Source organism: Globicephala melas, chromosome 10, assembly GCF_963455315.2.
Source record: "Globicephala melas chromosome 10, mGloMel1.2, whole genome shotgun sequence".
In the NCBI taxonomy this organism is placed as follows: domain Eukaryota; kingdom Metazoa; phylum Chordata; class Mammalia; order Artiodactyla; family Delphinidae; genus Globicephala; species Globicephala melas.
This window is the reverse complement of record NC_083323.1, coordinates 8,143,404-8,162,666: the sequence shown is the minus strand read 5'-3', so window position 1 is coordinate 8,162,666 and position 19,263 is coordinate 8,143,404. Positions and strand designations below refer to the sequence as shown.

Genomic DNA, 19,263 nt, shown 5'->3' with positions numbered 1-19,263 from the left:
GGGCACCAAAACTTGATCCTCTACTCCCACCCTCCGGGAGCTGGTTTCCTGGAACACTTGCGCGGCTTTGCGTGAACACAGGGGGGTGTGCAAACAGGTGCTCAAACGAAAAATAACCAAGCCCCCCCCCCACGGAAATCAAATGAACACAAGTGGCTAAGAGGTGTGGTGCTCTTAGTCACAGTTTCGGTTCTAGATGTGGGCCCCGCCCCTGGCTGCCTCTAACCCCCGATTTAACACTCTGTTCCCTCTCTCCAGCGCCCATCTTCTTTCTCCCCTTACACATTTGCTACCTTAATTAAGTGAGGTCATTTGTGAACTAAAAAGAGAAAAACTGTTTCAATTTCCTTTTTCAAAACACACTGCCATCCACTCCCAGGGGGAGTTCGGTGCTGTGCTGGGTGTGATCTGATCAGACGGAGCGCTGTGATCTGATCTAGCACCGAAGCGCGAACATAAGGAGCCTTAAAAACCAACCTAGCGGGGCTTCCCTGGTGGCGCAGTGGTTAAGAATCCGCCTGCCAATGCAGGGGACACGGGTTTGAATCCTGGTCCGGGAAGATCCCACATGCCGCGGAGCGGCTGGGCCCGTGAGCCACAATTACTGAGCCTGCATTCTAGAGCCCGTGCTCCACAACAAGAGAAGCCCGCGCACCACAATGAAGAGCAGCCCCCGCTCGCCACAACTAGAGAAAGCCTGCGCGCAGCAACAAAGACCCAAGGCAGCCAATAAATAAATAAATAAATAAAAAGAGAGTAACTTAAAAAAAAAACAAAACAAAACCAACCTAGCACATGAATGTAGCACTTTCCCATCACCAACCCCAAATTTAGTTCAACATGTAGGCAAGTGAAAGCCTCCTAGGAGCCACAAAGCAGTTCTGGAAATGCATCTCAGCAAGAAGGATAGCAACAAACCACAGATATTCATTTTCTCATCATTATCATTAAGGAATATTTATTAGGTGCCTGGGTCTCAATGTCACTTTATTAGGTGCTGACATAGTAAAAATGATCGTTCCCATACTATGCTAGAATTAAGCTCACGGCCAATTCTGTATTCAGAGGAACTCAAAGGCTATAAACACAGGACAGCTAACAGAGATCAACAGACTGCCATGGGCTAAGGAGCCCTTCTTCCAGGCAAGCCTGCTGGATTTCTCTGTTCACTGTAGAAGCAGCAGGCATACGCACAGTGCATCTCTGGGGGCTGTGTCTGTGTGTGGTAACAAACATACTTAACAACTCAGGTGGGAAATCAGAACTACGTCCATTCATCCATCTATCTAATAAATAATTCTTAAGCAACTGCTGTGCTAGTTACTGAGGACAAGCATGTACAGGATGGAGTCCCAGCCCTCAAAGGCAGCTCAGGGTCCGGTCAGGGAAAAAGACAAATAATTACAATACAAGATGGAAGCATAGTTGTAGAGGTAACTTAAAGTGCTATGTAAGACGGAAGAGGCAAAATTCTGCCTGAGGAAAGTGTGTGTGAACTGTCTGGGTAGATTTTACAGAGAAAACCCAAATGAATGGAATAGAAACACCACAGGCAGACAAGGAAGGTCATCTAAGAGCGTGACAAGTTCTAGGGACTACAAGTGGTCTGATGTGGTGGGACCAGGGTGTTCACGTGGGGATCATGAGGCTTGGGGGGCCGGGGGCAGGGCCTGCATCTGGGGAGCCGGGGAAGACATGTTCTCTGTTCTTCCCACTAAGTACAAATAAACACTCTGGACCTTACATAAATAGGTTCTGAAAGGTGGAGGGAAGGTGGCAGACTGGCTAGGGACCTTGGAACCCAAAGAATGACACAGTGGCGAGTCCCCCGAGTTTCCTTTTTGCCTTACATCCCAGACTTGGAGCTGAAGAAGCTGGCAACCTGGAAATGCCAATGGAAGCGGACAAAAAAGCCCCAACAAAACCTACTCTCGCTAGCCACAGGACCAGGAAAAGGGCAGCCTAGCAAGAGAAAAAACTTAAGACAGTAATCATTCTACTCCAGACAGACAGCACGGTGAAAGCCCCACCCTCAACAGGAAAGGCCAAGTGGGAGGCTAGACTTTCACCCTTACGAGGCTGTAATGAAGCACCCCAACACCCCTGCCAGGTGGTGTCAAAGAAGGCCAAGTAGGAGGCTGCCCCCAGCCCAAGGAATAAGTGGAGACCAAATGGGGAGCCTGGACTTACACTCCCTCTAGCAGTAAGGAGATTCCCCCCCTCCCCCCGCTGAGGTGGTATCACGGGGAGGACTGGTGAGGTGTCAGGACTTTCACCATTACAAGGTCACCTCCACCCACAAAGAAGTTTAACATCGTGTCATCCAAGCCCTGGAAGGAGAGGAAAAAGACGGGTTGGAAGAGTACTTAAAACTTCCCAAATTTGGCAAGAGACATAAGTCTTCAGAGACTGAAGAAGCTGAGCAAACCCCAAACAAGTTAAACCCAAAGCAGTTCACCCCAGGATACAACAGAATTAAACTTTTGAAAACTAAAAACACAGAAAAACACTTGAAAGCAGCCAGAGGAGAAACAATTTGAACGACAAAAGATTTCTCATCAGAAACCATGGAGGCCAGAGTTACCACATTAACCAGGCGAGTGACATGATCAGAACCACATGGAGGGGTGGGGAGTTATTTCTAACTTGATGTTTTATGTTAAAAAATGGAATGAAGACGTGGCACATATACACAATGGAATATTACTCAGCCATAGAAAGAAACGAAACTGAGCTATTTGTAGTGAGGTGGATGGACCTAGAGTCCGTCATACAGAGTGAAGTAAGTCAGAAAGAGAAAAAAATACCGTATGCTAACACATATGTATGGAATCTAAAAAAAAAAAATGGTTCTGAAGAACCTAGGGGCGGGACAGGAATAGAGACGCAGGCCTACTAGAGAATGGACTTGAGGACATGGGGAGGGGGAAGTGTAAGCTAGGACGAAGTGAGAGAGTGGCATGGACATACATACACTACCGAATGTAAAATAGATAGCTAGTGGGAAGCAGCTGCATAGCACAGGGAGATCAGCTCGGTGCTTTGTGACCACCTAGAAGGGTGGGATAGGGAGGGTGGGAGGGAGGGAGACATAAGAGGGAAGAGATATGGGGATATATGTATAACTGATTCACTTTGTTATAAAACAGAAACTAACACACCATTGTAAAACAATTATACTCCAATAAAGATGTTTAAAAAAAAATTAAATGAGCAGAAACATACCTGGTAATTGGTATATATTCATTTCACCACTCATGTCTGCACTCACATGGCTCCCCCTCTTCCCTGCACCCCCTTTTAACTTTGAATTTTTTGTTTTTTGAAACCTACAAAAACACTGAAAGAGCAAGTAGTAAATGACCCTATAACTCTGACCTAGATTCACCAGTTATCTTTTAGCCATATTTGTTTTCTCTCTCTCCTGTGCACACATGCACATACACACAATTTTGTTTATTTAATCACTTGGAAGTGAGTTGCAGACACAGTTGTCCCTTGGTATCTGCAGGTGACTGGCTCCTGGATGCCCCACGGACACCAAAATCCATGTACCAAAATCTTGTATAAGGATGTTCAAGTTCCTTATACAAAATGGCGTAGCATTTGCATATAACCTATGCACATTCTCCCATATACTTTAAATCATCTCTAGATTACTTATAATCCCTAATACAATGTGATTGCTATGTAAATAATTTCCAGTACGTGGCAAATGCAAGTTTTGCTTTTGGGAACTTTCTGGAATTTTTTTTCCCAAATATTTTCCATCTGCGGTTGGTTGAACCCACATATTTAGAACCTGTGGATACGAAACCTGCAGATACAGAGGGATGACTATCAATCACATTTCATCCCTAAATTCTTCAATATGCATTTCCTAAGAAGAAAGACATTCTCTTATCTAACTAAAATATCTTTATCACACCTCAGAAAATTAATATTAATCCAATAATATAATCGAATTTGCAGTCCATGTTGGAATTTCCTCAATTGCCCGTCAAATGTCTTATAGCGGTTTGGATTTTCCCCCTTAATCCAAGATGTAATCAAGAATCATGCACTACATTTCATAGTTGTCTCCTCGGTCACATTTTGAAACAATACTCCTGCCTTTTGCACTTTTCCTGACACTGACTTAAGTATACAAACCGGCTTGTTTTGTGGAAAGAATGTCCTATATTCTGAATTTGGCTGTTTCCTCGTGATTAGATTTAGGTTAAACATTTTTGGCAGGAAGACTACATAGCTGATGTGTACTTCTTAACATCAGGAGGCACACACAGTACCATGCTGCCCAACCACTGACAGTGCTGAAAGCATGAAAGGTGACACCAGATCTCTCCATCCTAAAGGTAGCATTTCCCCTTTTGTAATTAATACATAATCTGTGGGGTAACATTTTGAGGCCTTGTGAAAATCCTGTTCCCTAAGCACTGCTTACCTAATGGTTTTAGCATCTACTGATGATACCTGCCTGAAATCAAGTATTACATTGGGAATTGCAAAAGAGTAAGAATTGCATTTTTACAAGATCACTCTAGTAGAGATCAAGAGGCCATTCAGAAGAATAAAATGGAGTGACCGGGTAAATGGTTGTACCATTAACACTCCCAGAGAGGGGATACAGAAGGAGTAGGCCTGGGACAGGGTGGGACAGATGGTGTTTAGTTTGGGACATGCTGAATATGAGCTAATTGTGTGACATCCTATCAAGAGATGTGCAAGTGGTATGTATGTGTACTTGCATGTGTGTATATATGTACATATGCTTATACGTGTATGTGTGTGCACACGGCATCATCTAGGGATAATGTAATATATGTTATGTTGAGACAGAAGAAAATACTTCCCAGGATGAATCTTAGGAGACTCTCAGAATTTAAGCATAGGTGACGGACAGAGCCCAGCAAAAGAACCTGAGAAGGCTCATGGGGGTGGGAGAAGGCTATAAAGATATAGAGACTCGGCTTCAAGAAAAAGGGTGTAGGTAGAAAGAGAGAGATGTTAATAGTGGGCAGGTCAGATAAAATATGGCTTGCAAAGTTTCCAGAGGATTACTCATGCTTAGGACACAGCCAGAGGTCTCGGAGCTATGCTGGTGAGTTGGTGGAGATGGGGACCAATCACAAGAGGCAGAGGAGTAAGAGTGAGGGTGGGGTCCAGAGGTGTGTGTCCCCTAAGGGGTTAAGACCGCTAACTGTTGGTTACTCACTCCCAACAAGTATTAATTGAGAGCCCACATGTCCGTTGGTGCTGGGATATCCTTGTTCTTCCCTAGTGAAGAACGATGCATCAGACAAACACCTAACACAGTAGGAGGTGGTGCATGCTCTGAAGAACTATAAAGCAGGGTATGGGCGATAGAGGGTGACAGGGCAGGACTTTACACGCAGTGGTCAGGGAAAGACTTTCTAATGTGATGTTTGAGCCAAGACCTGGAGGAAAGGAATGAGCCCTGCAGGCAAGGAGAAGAGCAAGTGCAAAGGCCCTGGGTGGGAACCTGCCCGAGAGACAGAGGGACCTCAAGCAGGACAGGCTGGCAGAGCAGAGTGAGCAAAGGGGAGAGTGGGAAGAGATGCTGTAAGAGGGGGAGCCGCAGAGGGCCCTGCAGGACTTTGGACTTTACCCTGTTCTCAAGTAGAAATAGAGGGAATGAAACAGGGAGAAGAAATAAAGCAGGATTGTGCCTGTCAACCGTGCTGTTGACAAAAAGGCTCCTGAGGGTAACGTAAATAAAAAGATCTGCTGCAAATGGTTTCCTTGTTTTCCCCCTGCTGTTTGCACAGCATGCTGGGAATTACCTTACTTGAGCTTCTCAGTACCTGCTATTTCCTACACTTTATAAAGGAGAACTGACTTGCCTGGGATCACATCCTACTTAACGGCAGGACAAAGGCCTCTGGTTCTTCTGATTCTAAAATTCAGATCTTTTAATTTATGTATATTTCAGCATAAGCCAGGTAGGAGGAGGAGTGGGAGTGGGTCAGAGAAAAGATACTTCTCTGATCAAGCATCTTTAAAAAAAAAAAATGATAGTTACAAAAAAATAACAAACAGTGATTTTAATCTGATCTTTTACATTTTGCTTTCTTCTCCTCGCTATTCCTCTGCAAAGAAATGCTGCCTTGTCATTTGCTCCAATATTGGCAATGGTTCTGAAGGGAGGGAGGGAAGGGAAGAAGGGAAGATTTCAGATATAACCTCAGAAAATGTCAAGGGGTACACATTTTCCCATCCCTTTTCCCATCAACCCTCTCTCAAAGGGGTCAACATAGCAGAAGAGGGAGTCACCGTATAATCAAACTCCTTCCAAAGTTAACTGAGTCTTGCCACATCCCGTGGCCCTAGCACAGAAGTTTGTCACACAGCTCCAGGAAGTTCATTAACTCCGCCAAACTGACCACAGACATGGTGCAAGGCCATATGAGAGGCAGGCAAGGCAGGCTTTTCCCAGCATTGGAGGCAAGGGGTCATAAGCTGTCTGTACTCAATCATTTTATACGCAGCAGCCTCAACTGTCTTAGAAATTCATCAACTCTTGAATCACGTGGATAGGACTATCCTGTACTTCAGAACTCCTGGCGGGAAGACAGTAACAATATTCTACGCCGTCACTAAAAATGAAAAGGGGAAGGATGCCAGCAGTCCTTGGTCCAGTGTTTCTCCGAGTGTGGTTCCAGAACCACACTTGCATTAGAAAGTCTCTGGAGGGCAAGAATCTCTATGTGATGCAGAGATCCCAGAGCTTCAAGAATTTCAATCTTTAGTCAGCTCTTCAAGGAGGCTGATGCCAATAAAATTTGAAAACCATTGTTTCCCTAGTCCAAAAGGCAGGGGAAAGGTGACACTGCAGATGAGAAAGTAAGAATTTTTATTTGCTCATTCTCCACCACCAGGGGCTAAGTGACTAAAAAGTACACCTAGTTAAGGACTTGATAATTTTTCGGAACAGCTAACTCAAAATTGCAACTCTGATGCCTGTGTAGGTGTCCACAAATTGGTAGAGTTTAATCTCCTGAGCTCCTTTCAGGACCACTGCTTCGAGGTGCAAAGTATGTATTTCTGAGAATCAGAGGATCAGGGCTTTTTGCCATCTTCCTCACACCCTGGTGAGGGCCTCATTCAGCTGGGATGGATTCCACACCCTGCTGTTTGTATTCGGGCCTGGCAACACACTCAGTGGAAGGCAGCTACAGAAATGTAGTCCTTGGTCTTAGCACACAGCCGGTGAGGAGCACAGAGGTTGGCTGTGTCACTGATGTGTTAAGGGTTTACAACAGCATTAGGGGAATGATTTTTCTTGGGATTCCACCTCCAGGCAGTGGAGGGGCCCTTAACCTGGGACACACTATACCAGCTTTAGAGTATCTATGAATCCCTGGAAACTGTGTGCTGAATTTTGGGTACTTGCTTGGGCAACTGTCTAGTGAGAGGATGTGTAAGATTTTCCAAGGAGCATCAATGGCACACACACACACAAAATCAAGAACCTCTGATTTAACTAAGCGTTATTAGGACAGAAGTGAAAAGATGCCCATGGCCTTCAAGCCAGCAGACAAGAGCAGCAACTTGGAAGCAATTTTAATAGAGGGTTTAAAAATGATGGAGCCACTCTCACATACAACCCCTCCCCACTAACTTTCTCCTTTCCCCACCAACTGTAGTTCCTGATCTAACACTGTTTTCAATTTTAATATTTACAAAGTTGAAATTTTGAAAGTACATCAAGCTATCATCACGAATTCCTCTGTCAATAAGAATCATTAGACCGTGACTTTCAGGAATTAGCATGGGGTTCAGAGCCAGAAGACCTGGAGTGGATCTACCTCTGTCTTTTAGTGGTACTGTGACCTTGGGCAAGTCACATGACCCCTCTGAGCCTCAGTATTCTCATCGGCAAAATGGCAATTATATAATTTGCCGTGATGACTCCTAGCATCAAAGTGAAAGTGCTCTGCCATCTGCTAGAAGCTCTGGTTAATAAGCGTTTGGCACTGTTACTGTTTTAACTTTTTCTTCTGTGCCATCCTCCTTCTGAAGAGAACAGCGTGGGTGTGGAGTCAAATGCTGAGAGCTAACTGGGGTTGACTTCCATTTTTTGTCTTTCTGTTTTTATCTGTCATACCAAAATGCCTGCAAAAATAACCTGCAATTGTTGACCATTAACCAAAGAGTTGTGTCAACAGTCCAGGGACTGGCCATAACAACGAAAACCAGAACTAAGTTCATGTGAATCAAAGAAAGAGCTTGGGTGATGGGGTATGGGGAAGGGACCATGCACTCTGGGGCAAGCACGGGTCCAAACTGACAGGCAGAAAACGTGCTTCATCCATATCCTGTTTTGGCACTTGGGCTGTCACCGCCACCCAAACCATCAGGGAAGCCAACTACCAGGAATGAATGTTAAAAATGGAGACTCAAGGATGCTAATCTTTTCCTTTATAGAAGTGCAAGCTGCTCCAGAATCTTCAACCTTGACCCACTGATGGTGAAAGAGACTCAAGACTGGGACAAAAAAGTCATAGCACAATCCTGCATGGCATGAATATCAACAGGTACAGTGAATTCCAAAAGGCTAAAATATCAGGGGTCTAATATTTTGAATTTGGCCTTCCAAGTTTCTCTTTGACATGTATGCCAGCCATGTTTGTATCCGCCTTTCACACCATAGCCCAGCCTAATACTCCAGATCAGTCAATTATCATTCCAATATACACTCCTTGCTCAAGCATACACATATACCCCTTTTTGAAGCCCCATAATCAATACACCTAAGTCATCTGTTTAGATACAAGCTCCAAATCACCTTTGCCCTTCTGCAAATAACATCCCACTAGGCTGAAGGATTTTAAATCACTGCCATCATCAGGTATCTATCAGGGCTCCCCTTGAGTACATAATTCTTAAGGATTTTTATCGTTTAAGTAAAATTAGTGCGTAGTTTCAACAAGTGACTTTATTAACTCCTTTACTTCACTTATTATCTTGCAAAGATGTTAGCCTTGGATATCTCAGACATGTTGAGAACTAATTATTAAATGAAAGTGAATACCTATTACACTTTTTAGATATTAAATTGTATCAAGAACCTGTATCAAGAAGATTACTTTTGATGGTCTGTTCAAGAGAGCTCCCTGTGGGATTCTTCTTTGGATTCAGCAATGAATACGCTCAGAACATATAACTCATTCTAGGGTCTATCTTAGGATTAGTTAGCAACTGGACAAGGAAGAGGTTCTATGCTAGTCACTGACCACTGACATAGGAATACACACTTCTGATGACCTACATCAGCTGGAAGAGAGATGAGGATGCTGACATATATCAGAAAGGCAACGTAAAATACCAAGGAGTGACGTGCCCAGCTGGTCTTCTCCTGAGATGAAAGAGAAGATTCCTGAGGCCATATGCCTAACCAATTTTCTCTCAGCTTCAGATCTAGGGATCAGGTTAGCTCTAATCCTGGAACACATGTTTTACCATGGTGTGTTTTTTTTAAAGATTTGTTTTTATTTATTTATTTTGGTTGCGCCGGATCTGAGTTATGGCACACGGGGTCTTTTAGTTGAGGCATGCAGACTTCTTAGTTGCGGCATGCGAACTCTTGATTGCAGCATGCATGCAGCATCTAGTTCCTCAACCAGGGAATGAACCCGGGCCTCCTGCACTGGGAGCATGGAGTCTTACCCACTGGACCACCAGGGAAGTCCCTACCATGGTGTTTATCAAATGCCACTGAAACTTGGGATTCAACTACAGTTAAATGGTAACATTCCGGTGCTGAGGATACACCATCTCAGATAGGTGGAGTTCTCTTTCTCTGCTTCTTTAAAAAAAAAAAAAAGTTACGCTGTACATCTGAAACTAATATAATGTATGTCAATTACATCTCAATTAAAAAGAAAAGGGAAAAAAAAAACCTGCCTCTTTCATCCAGAGATATCTATGTATCTGAAAAAGCCAAGTGGACCACACTAACAGCTGTGAGACTGAGCATCTGAGAGAAGCACGAGCCCAAGGGCCCCGGGTGGACTGGAGAGATGGGAAAACTGCAGGCTTTGGGGAGGACTTTTCTTTTTTTCTCTTTTATAAATTTATTTATTTGTTTTATTTGTGGCTATGTTGGGTCTTCGTTGCTGCACGCGGGCTTTCTGTAGCTGCGGCAAGCAGGCGCTACTCTTCATTGCAGTGTGCAGGCTTCTCATTGTGGTGGCTTCTTTTGTTGCGGAGCACAGGCTCTAGGCGCGGGCTTCAGTAGTTGTGGCTCGTGGGCTCTAGAGCACAGGCTCAGTAGTTGTGGTGCACGGGCTTAGTTGCTCCGCGGCATGTGGGATCTTCCCAAACCAGGGCTCGAACCCGTATCCCCTGCATTGGCAGGCGGATTCTTACCCACTGCACCACCAGGGAAGTCCCGAGGGAGGCCTCTTCTGAGCTGCTGCCAGAAAGGGGAGCTGGTCAGATCCTGTCCAAACTTTTTTGGCTCACAGGAACAGCTGTTCAGAGACTACCACACAGAGCTTCTAGCAACTCCCAAGGGGACTAGAGCACATGGGAAACGGCCAAGGCCCAGGTGAGGATCTGCTCTCACCCTAGCCCCACCCAAACTCATAATCTACACAGAATCCTTTGAGACAGAATGTCTCGGACCGTGGATGGACCTAGAGATACTCATACAGAGTGAAGTAAGTCAGAAAGAGAAAAACAAATATCGTATATTAACGCATCTATGTGGAATCTAGAAAAATGGTACAGATGAACCGGTTTGCAAGGCAGAAATAGAGACACAAATGTACAGAACAAATGTATGGACACCAAGGGGGGAAAGTGGGGCCGGGGGGGGATGGGGGGATGAATTGGGAGATTGGGATTCACATATATACACTAACATGTATAAAATAGAGAACTAGTAAGAACCTGCTGTATAAAAAAATTAAATTAAAATTTAAAAAAAGAACGTCTCAGACATTGTAACACTTCACTTAAAAGCAAAAGAAATGACATTTCCTTGAAGCCTACAATTTTGTCATCTTCAATCTTTGTAAGATTTACAAAAAGGGGGATGGGTGGCAAATTCAGCCTCACACTAGACCCTCTTCTGCTCTGGAATCACCAGTGTCCCTGCCGGTGAACATTTCTGTCTCTTGGCAAGCTGCCCCAAAATCAAAAAAAAAAAAATTATTCCCAACCCAGCCACTCACTTGTTTTGTTTTAAGAGAGGTTAAAAACAAAAATACATTACCATGGAGAGGGCAAGCTAATAAAATAGTAGTCCCGTTAATATACAACCAAAAGGGGAACAATTTTAACAGAGTACCATGTTGACTAGTGGTTCTTTGAGTCAGTAATTTTCAGCAATTGTTTTTTAATCCAAGGGTAGGGAAGAAAGTGAAATTAAGAAGGATTTTATTTACTGAAAGATAGTTCCTGATCTTAAAAAAAAAAAAAAAGGTTATGAAGAACCTAGGGGCAGGACAGGAATAATGACGCAGATGTAGAGAATGGACTTGAGAGGACATGGGGAGGGGGAAGGGTAAGCTGGGACAAAGTGAGAGAGTGGCATGGACTAATATATACTACCAAACGTAAAACTGATAGCTAGTGGGAAGCAGCCGCGTAGCACAGGGAGATCGGCTCGGTGCTTTGTGACCACCTAGAGGGGTGGGATAGGGAGGGTGGGAGGGAGACACAAGAGGGAGGAGATATGGGGATATATGTATAGCTGATTCACTTTGTTATAAAGCAGAAACACACCATTGTAAAGCAATTATACTCCAATAAAGATGCTTAAAAAAAAAAAAAGATAGTTCCTGTTCCCAAATACTGGTTTTCACAGAACTTAATGAGATATATATATATACATATAAAAAGCTGCTTTCAGATTCACAAGATGGTAGATCCAAGCTAATGTTCTCACTCTTAACTGCAAATACTTCTACCTGTATTTCAAAAGCATGAACAAGACATCATCTCATTTTTCTCTAAATTAACTGTGGGGTAGATAAGAATTTTATTTTTTTAAAATTTATTTTATTGAAGCATAGTTGGTCTACAATGTTGTGTTATTTTCTGGTGTACAGCAAAGTGATTCAGTTATACATACATAGAATAGTTTGCACCTGCTAACTCCCAATCCATCCCTCCCCCACCTCCCTCCCCCTTGGCAACCACGGTCTGTTCTCTCTGTGAGTCGTCGTCTTCTGTTTCACAGATAAGTTCATTTGTGTCATATTTTAGATTCCACATATAAGCAATATCATATGGTATTTGCCTTTCTCTTTCTGACTTACTTCACTTAGTATAATAATCTCTAGGTCCATCCATGTTGCTGCAAATGGCATTATTTCATTCTTTTTTTATGGCTGAGTAGTATTCCATTGTCTGTATGTATATGTGTGTACACACACACACACACACCACATCCATTTAGGTTGTTTCCATGTTAGATAAGAATTTTATAAAAGTAGAATTTGAGTTCAGAAAAGTTAAGTGAGTTACCTAAAATCACCTTGTTCCTAAGTGGCAGAATAAAGCCTAAAACCCTATTGTCTAATATAACAGCCACCACCCACATATGACTACTTAAATTTAAATTAATTAAAATTAAATTAAATTAAAAATTCAGCTCTTCACTCACGCCAGCCACATTTAAGCACTCAATAGCACATGTGGCTAGTGGCTAGTGTTATAGAATATTTCTAACATCACTGAAAGTGCTATTGGACAGGGCTGGTATAAAGGCTAGTTCTTTTGAATTCATGGTAACTTGGGGGAAAAGATGCCACGGCACCTCAGTATTTAATAAAGACGGACTGAGAGTGACGAAGTTAAATCATAGCCTCTTTCTCATTACAAGAAATCCTGAGGTCTGAGGAGGTTGGTTTACCTTCTCAGGGGTTAAGAACACCAAAAGTTACTTTTAAAAGAGCTTCACCAAAATAGATTTTTATCCATATGTACTCAGGAAAGAAAATCTTGAAACTCCGTTTGTACACTTGATCAAGAATAATATAAGAAATAATCCCCAAGTTACAAATAGCAAAAATATTATTATTAAGAATTTTAGCTACAGAGGAAAAGAGATCGCAATAATTAATCCTGACACTTCCAGCCATTAAATAACCTTCTGTCACAGTTTAGAAGAAATTTCTTGTTGGTGCAGAGACTGCTATAGTCAGATGAACAGGAGATTTTCGGCTAACGTGGGGGCCAGTAAAATGACAGCTTAGATTAGCTACCAGTGCTGCAACTGGGCCGCACTGTCTCTGTGTAGCACTTGGCTAATGCCGACGGCTGAAGCATGACAAAGGGATCAAACCGTAGAATTGAAGGGCTGGGGAATCAAGATGTGGTGAAGTTTATTAAAAATAGAGCTGCGGGAACTCCATTACACGAGGCCATTTTTTTCCAGTTTCAGGGTGAGAACACAGGGCCTACTAGAAGATATATAAATCAGTCAAAACTAGCTGGCCAACTGGCTCACTTTCTCACCCAGCAACATGTCTGAGGGCCTCTCAGGGGCCAGGCAGTTGACAGTCCCCTGGATTGACAGTGGCTGCCCTCTCTGAGTTGTGCTGCCCTCACACCCTTCGGATTTTCCCAACCACTGAGAAGTAAGTGTCACCAATGGCAGAGGCTGAGTGCACAGAAACACCATTTAAAATGAAAAAAACAAGCTCACCCAAGAAATGGAGGAAGATCCTTAATCTACTGGACAAACATAATGATTTCCTCATGTTTGCCAGGGTACCAAGGTTTTCCTACTACATGCACATGGGGCAATAATGGCCTGGTAAGGGGTAAGTGGAGCATTAGAAATACGCTACTCTCTGCTTTTTCTCAAGGATTCACAATGGAATAACAAAAGGTGGAGAGGGAACAGACAAATGAGATTCTTCTCTCATATCTAGAAAGATTATAGGAGACTTTTTTTCTCATTTGTTTGGGTCAGGAGAATTTCCAGGTTTTCCTTTAAAATGTTATTCCTCTGCAGCAGCTCTCATTGCCAGAATGTTTTTCTTAATTTTCACCTTAACCTTATGGCTTGTACACTTTAAATGTCAAAGAGAAAGGCTGTGGGGAAAGCTCTGTTTGAGAACAAAGTGTACCACACATGACCCACCTCTTCTATGAATCTTCCTCCTAGATACAGCAGCATTCCTTAATCTTTGTACTTAAACACCAGCTTCCTATCTGTGCCATCTCTCCTCTCCCTCAAGATATGCAGAGCTTCAGACATCATTAAAGAAAGCTAAGGGCCTGGAATATGTAATCCTTTGCTATCTGGCACTCTGCATTTGGTAGGGTTTAAGTAGTGTTAAATTCGAGACAAATGTTTACAGGATGAGAAAGAAGGATTCTGGGAAATGATTCTATTTAAAAGCACATCAGAAACCAACTTTTATATCCCATAGTTTAGATGCCATGAACAGAGCACATCAAGTAGCAGAAAGAGGTGTATGCGAATTGAGGGATTCTTTAATCCCCTGAATTCTATGGGAAGGCCGTAGCCCAACTTTGAACAATATGCAAAAACATGAATGACCCTGACAGCAAGGCAGCTACTGAAAACATCATGTCCTACAGATATGATGTCAGAACTGGAAGCCAGCCACACATGGGAGCTGCATATGAGGGTTCTCTGAAACGAGGTGGGTGGGTTCTTCCTAGAGCTACAGAAAGATTGGGATGAGAAGAATTTGATAAAAGATATTATCAGAAATGATGAGGCAGAATATAGCCGTGACTACACTGCTCCTTTCCTCTGGTTTGAAGGTCCTAATTACTTCCTAAGTCGTACAACAAACTTAAACATAAAGGCACTTTTCAGAAACTCCTCAGGCCAGCAAGATGGAAATGGAAATGGGCACTTCAAACCAGATGGTATCTTTTCAGGTCTCCAAATCTCCAATAATCAACAAATGGCTGATCAATTATGATTTGCCCCCAGCACTACTCATATTTTTTTTGAAAGACATGAGTGAAGGGTGAGATGTGGAATTGCTGGGGATGTCAGGGAGGCAGAGAATGTTGGAGGCTATAATGAGAGTTAGGGTAGTGGTGAGGGGCTGTGGTGAGGAAGTGGTGTTACTCTGAGGGTGAGGGGCTGGGGAAAAAAAGAGCCTCATCTTTGGGAACTCAGGACCCTATCTGCACATGAGCAGGCATGCTGATGAGCAGGGAACTTCACACCTGAAACTCTTCCCAGGCCTCAACACTCTCTCTCATAATCTAAAAGTTTGCTTCTTACTTTCTTCACTAGAAAAGCTGGAAACCAAACTGTGCCCATAGTTGAAGGTGGCTTGTTGTACGAGGGAAGATGCAATATTCTCATAGAAGCAGGGCATTTCTATTCCTATAAGAAGGGCAATTATTCTCACTTCACAGATACAGAGAACCACCCAAAGCACACAATTAGATATTCAGAGTATTTTAGAACCCGGGCTCCTGACAGAACAGGAGTGTTGTTTCAAATTCCATGCCCAGAATTCCAACAAGTTTGCAATAGAGTGGTATCTGTGTCTGTCTTTCATCCTCTCCCTCTCTCTCTTTCACACACACACACACACACACGCACACGCACACGCACACGCACACACTCCACTTTACAACTGGCTGTCTTCATTCATTCGTTCATTCAGTGCCAGGTACTGGGGACAGAAATATAAATAAGATACTTTCTCAAGGAGCTCACAGTCTAATTGGAGAGACAAACATATAAGCAGATAACTGCAATACTCAAGCATCATTTGTCTTAACAACACAGAATACTGTAAGAAATGCTAAGCAAGGAGACTGTATACAATAAATCTTATTAAACAGTTATCTCCAGTAGCCCCTGGTATCAAATGAAAGGCAGCAAGACGAATGCAAGGCACTCATCCTCCGTGTGGCTTTTGGATCCTGAACATACTACAGATCCTGAGAGGTAGCACTCTGCTCTCAGAACCAGTACTGTAATTAGAGTCAGCACCCCACAGGTCAATGCTGAATTGCTCTTTATCTTGTGTATGGGCAAATCTTACTACCCAGATAAACTGTTAAATGTCTTGAGGGCAAGTCCTGTGCCTTACATTTCTTTAATCTCTAGAGCACCTAGGACTACCCCAAGCAAAAAGTAGACACTAAACGCATGATGTCTTGGTGAAAGCCATGTGACGCTGGGTAACTTGTTCCTCTACAAGGTTTGTATATAGATTGGCGGATCTGGAGTGTTTTGTAAAGCACAACACCACCCTACCTGATCACATTAACTGATCCACACTTTAAAGATGGGGAGTCCTTCACTGGAAGGCCAGAGAAGAAGATGGCATGTGGGTAAATTGTTTGGTAGTTAATAGCAATTTTAAAAAAGATATAAATTTGAGACTTAAGTTTCCTGGCTGACACTTAGGACAGAAAGAGACCTCAGACTCCTTATACTTGCTATGAAGTTCTAGCTCTTAGACATGGACCTGGTATTACCACGATGTAAATCAAATCCCATCTTCACTTGCTTAAAAGCCGTCAATGGCTTTCCATTGTAGTTAAAGCAGAACCTACCTCCTCCTCGTGGTTGACAAGGCTCTCATTCTGGCTCCGCACACCTTGCCAATCTTAACAGGCCCCTACTCTCTCCTCACTTACCAGGCCCAGCCACAATGGCTTCCTTGATGTTTGCAAACATGCCAGGCTCTTAACTGCACTAGGCCCTTACACTTGCTCTTCCTTCTTCCTGGGCCCTCTTCCTGCTTCTGAATGACTGTCTCCATCATATCCTTCAGATCTCAGCTCAAATATTTCCTCCTCAAGAAGGCCTTTCTTGACCAACTTTTCCAAAGTGATTCCATCTCATTCCTATTATTTATTAATATACCAACCAGTTAATTTACTTCATAGCATTTACCATGTTTTGAAATAATTGTGTTTGTCTCCCTGTTTATTATATTATCAGTCTTCTAAGTACAAAACTCCTGAGAGCAGGAGTTGAACTTATCTTCCTGTATCAACAGGCACACACTAGGTACTCAAATATTTTGAATGAATGAGTGAATGAGAATTAGGAAAGTACAGTAGCAGTAGGTTAGCAGCATTAAGGTGAAAAACATCAGTTCTCCCACTATGAAGCTAGAAGTTGTTGTATGATATATAAATTTTTACTTCATTAGGGTGTGTCCAAGTAGCAGTTAACACATAAAGATAAAAGAAATGAGAGGGAGAGCCTAACTCTCTGCTGATGACTTAAAAAGAAATGTCAAAAAAAGCAAAATTTTGCTGGCTTCAGCTTCCACTCATTTTATAAGGCTATTGGTAGTAAAAGCAAATTTTCTTACTTCTAACAGATTCCAAGGTTGGCTTTATTTCTCCCAAGTGATGCAGTTCTGCACCAAGCCCAGCCCTGCGATACCCCCATCAATGACTCCATTCGGGCACACTCATCCCCATGCCAGCCTTAGGGTATATCTGAGGCTCTCACTCTAAATAAAACTGGGGTTGACTCAGCATACTAGATGGAAAAGGGCTGTCTCTTCCCAAGCACCCGAACACTAAAGCAAAACACATGTGAGAAGTGTTTTTCCTCACAGTACCCCAGCTCAAGATCTGTTCCTCCTATAAAGGGAAGTATAATAGGGCGTAGAAACCCTTTAAAACGTGCAATTCAGAAGCTAAGGATGATTCAACGGTACCGTTAAACCTAACGTTTTTTGTTTCACTGAACTTGATCAATTAGGGCTGTTCTCTTAACTATCACTGATTGAGAGGCCCTGAACTTAGAAAAGTATGACAAAGAAAGCAGTGAAAAATGAACCCCATAGGCCTTGTTTTCTGTTAGATTCTCCCCGTGGCATACTGGGTACACACACCGCATCCTAAAAGCAACTCTATCAAGTGCTGAGAGGGGGAGAGAGAGTGGTACTTACGCGGCATGATCCCTTGGCTCACCAGTTCCTCCCGCGTCCGGCGCTGCTGGAGCTTCAACTGCAGCACTGCATGGCAGCAAAGAGAGAGGGGAGATCAAGGCTCAGTTGGGCATTCCACCACAAAAGACACATTTTCAAATGCAAAGAAAGCCTCGAAACAGAAGGGTGTAGCGTGAAAGAAGGATCCCCTTTAATTGTGACTGTAATTGCAGAAGTGGCCTGATACAGCACGGTTTCCGTATTCTGCTGTGGGCGGCGAGAGGAAGTTGCAAAGGGTCTTGCTGGGTGATAACAATCCACAAAGTACCAAAGTCTTGCCTCTTGTTCAAAACCTTCTACAACACTGTGTCCTCCTCCAAGACGAAAGAAACACAAATTCTTAACTCAAAGAAAACATAATGAGGACCACCGCACAGCAGAAAAAGCTTTCTAGATGTTCTACACCTCCTTTCTGGTAGCAAATGTTTACCACCATAAGTATAGCGAGTGATAGATCAGGAAGTATTGGTTATTTGTAAAATCTTTTCTTTTGTATCTAAAAATTATACCTATTTTCAGCAAGCAATGGATTTCCATGGACCAGAAAATATTTTGCCATTAAGATAACTCTTCTCTGCCTCTTCCTCTTCACTTAGAGCCTTTTTCTGTTGACATGAAACAACAAAGCTAGGTGATTCAAAGCACATCCGGACTAAGGGAGGGTGATGGGTGTTTCTACTATTTCTACTCTGGCAACACGACTTGATATAACAAGTTAATAGGATTTTTTTTTTTTAAGTAAAAAGCCAATTATCTCTATCTCAAATGCCAGTGAAACCTAAATGGTATTACCACTGCACACCATACAGAATGACAAAGGCATAGCCTCCATTCAGAGACTAAGTGAGAAAATGCCCAGAAAAGGAGGGTTAAGAGGATCTCATGGGTCAAGGGAAGTTCCCTTATATGATAAGTCTTCAATTATAAGGTCCCTGCAAGTCACATCTGAGGGGGACCTGTATCTGTTAGGAACCATATTACTCTAATGTCTGCCTTTTCCATCCACAAAGCAGTTTTTAAGAAGGTCTCCAAAAACTGCAGAACCGTAACTAGTCTCTCCTGACTATATCTCAAATCCAGCAGGTCCAAAACCTATCTTTCCCCCTCAAAACCTAATCTACTTCCCATCCTTTTTCTCTTTAATGGTATCACTACCCTCTTCCCCAGAACTAATACTAAAACTTTTGAGCCAACTTCAACTCTGCCACCTCCTTACGCTCCTATTTCATCAAGTTTACTACGCTTCCTCGTGTTGCAGTGACAGCACTGTGTCTCGCCCACTCTCAGTCACCCCGATCAAGACTGTCCAATCACTCTTCCTCCA

General features: G+C 43.0%; 1 protein-coding gene across 4 annotated transcripts in view; it reads right to left on the bottom strand.

Moving 5' to 3' along the window:
• The window catches only part of MRTFA (myocardin related transcription factor A), a 105,025-nt gene that overhangs the window by 22,527 nt on the left and 63,235 nt on the right, over positions 1–19,263 (bottom strand). For all 4 annotated transcript variants that reach the window (XM_060306798.1, XM_060306799.1, XM_030855871.3 and 1 more), the window contains exon 2: positions 17,901–17,966. In XM_060306798.1, coding sequence (XP_060162781.1) covers positions 17,901–17,966 — 66 coding nt within the window. The remainder of the gene's footprint in view (positions 1–17,900; positions 17,967–19,263) is intronic.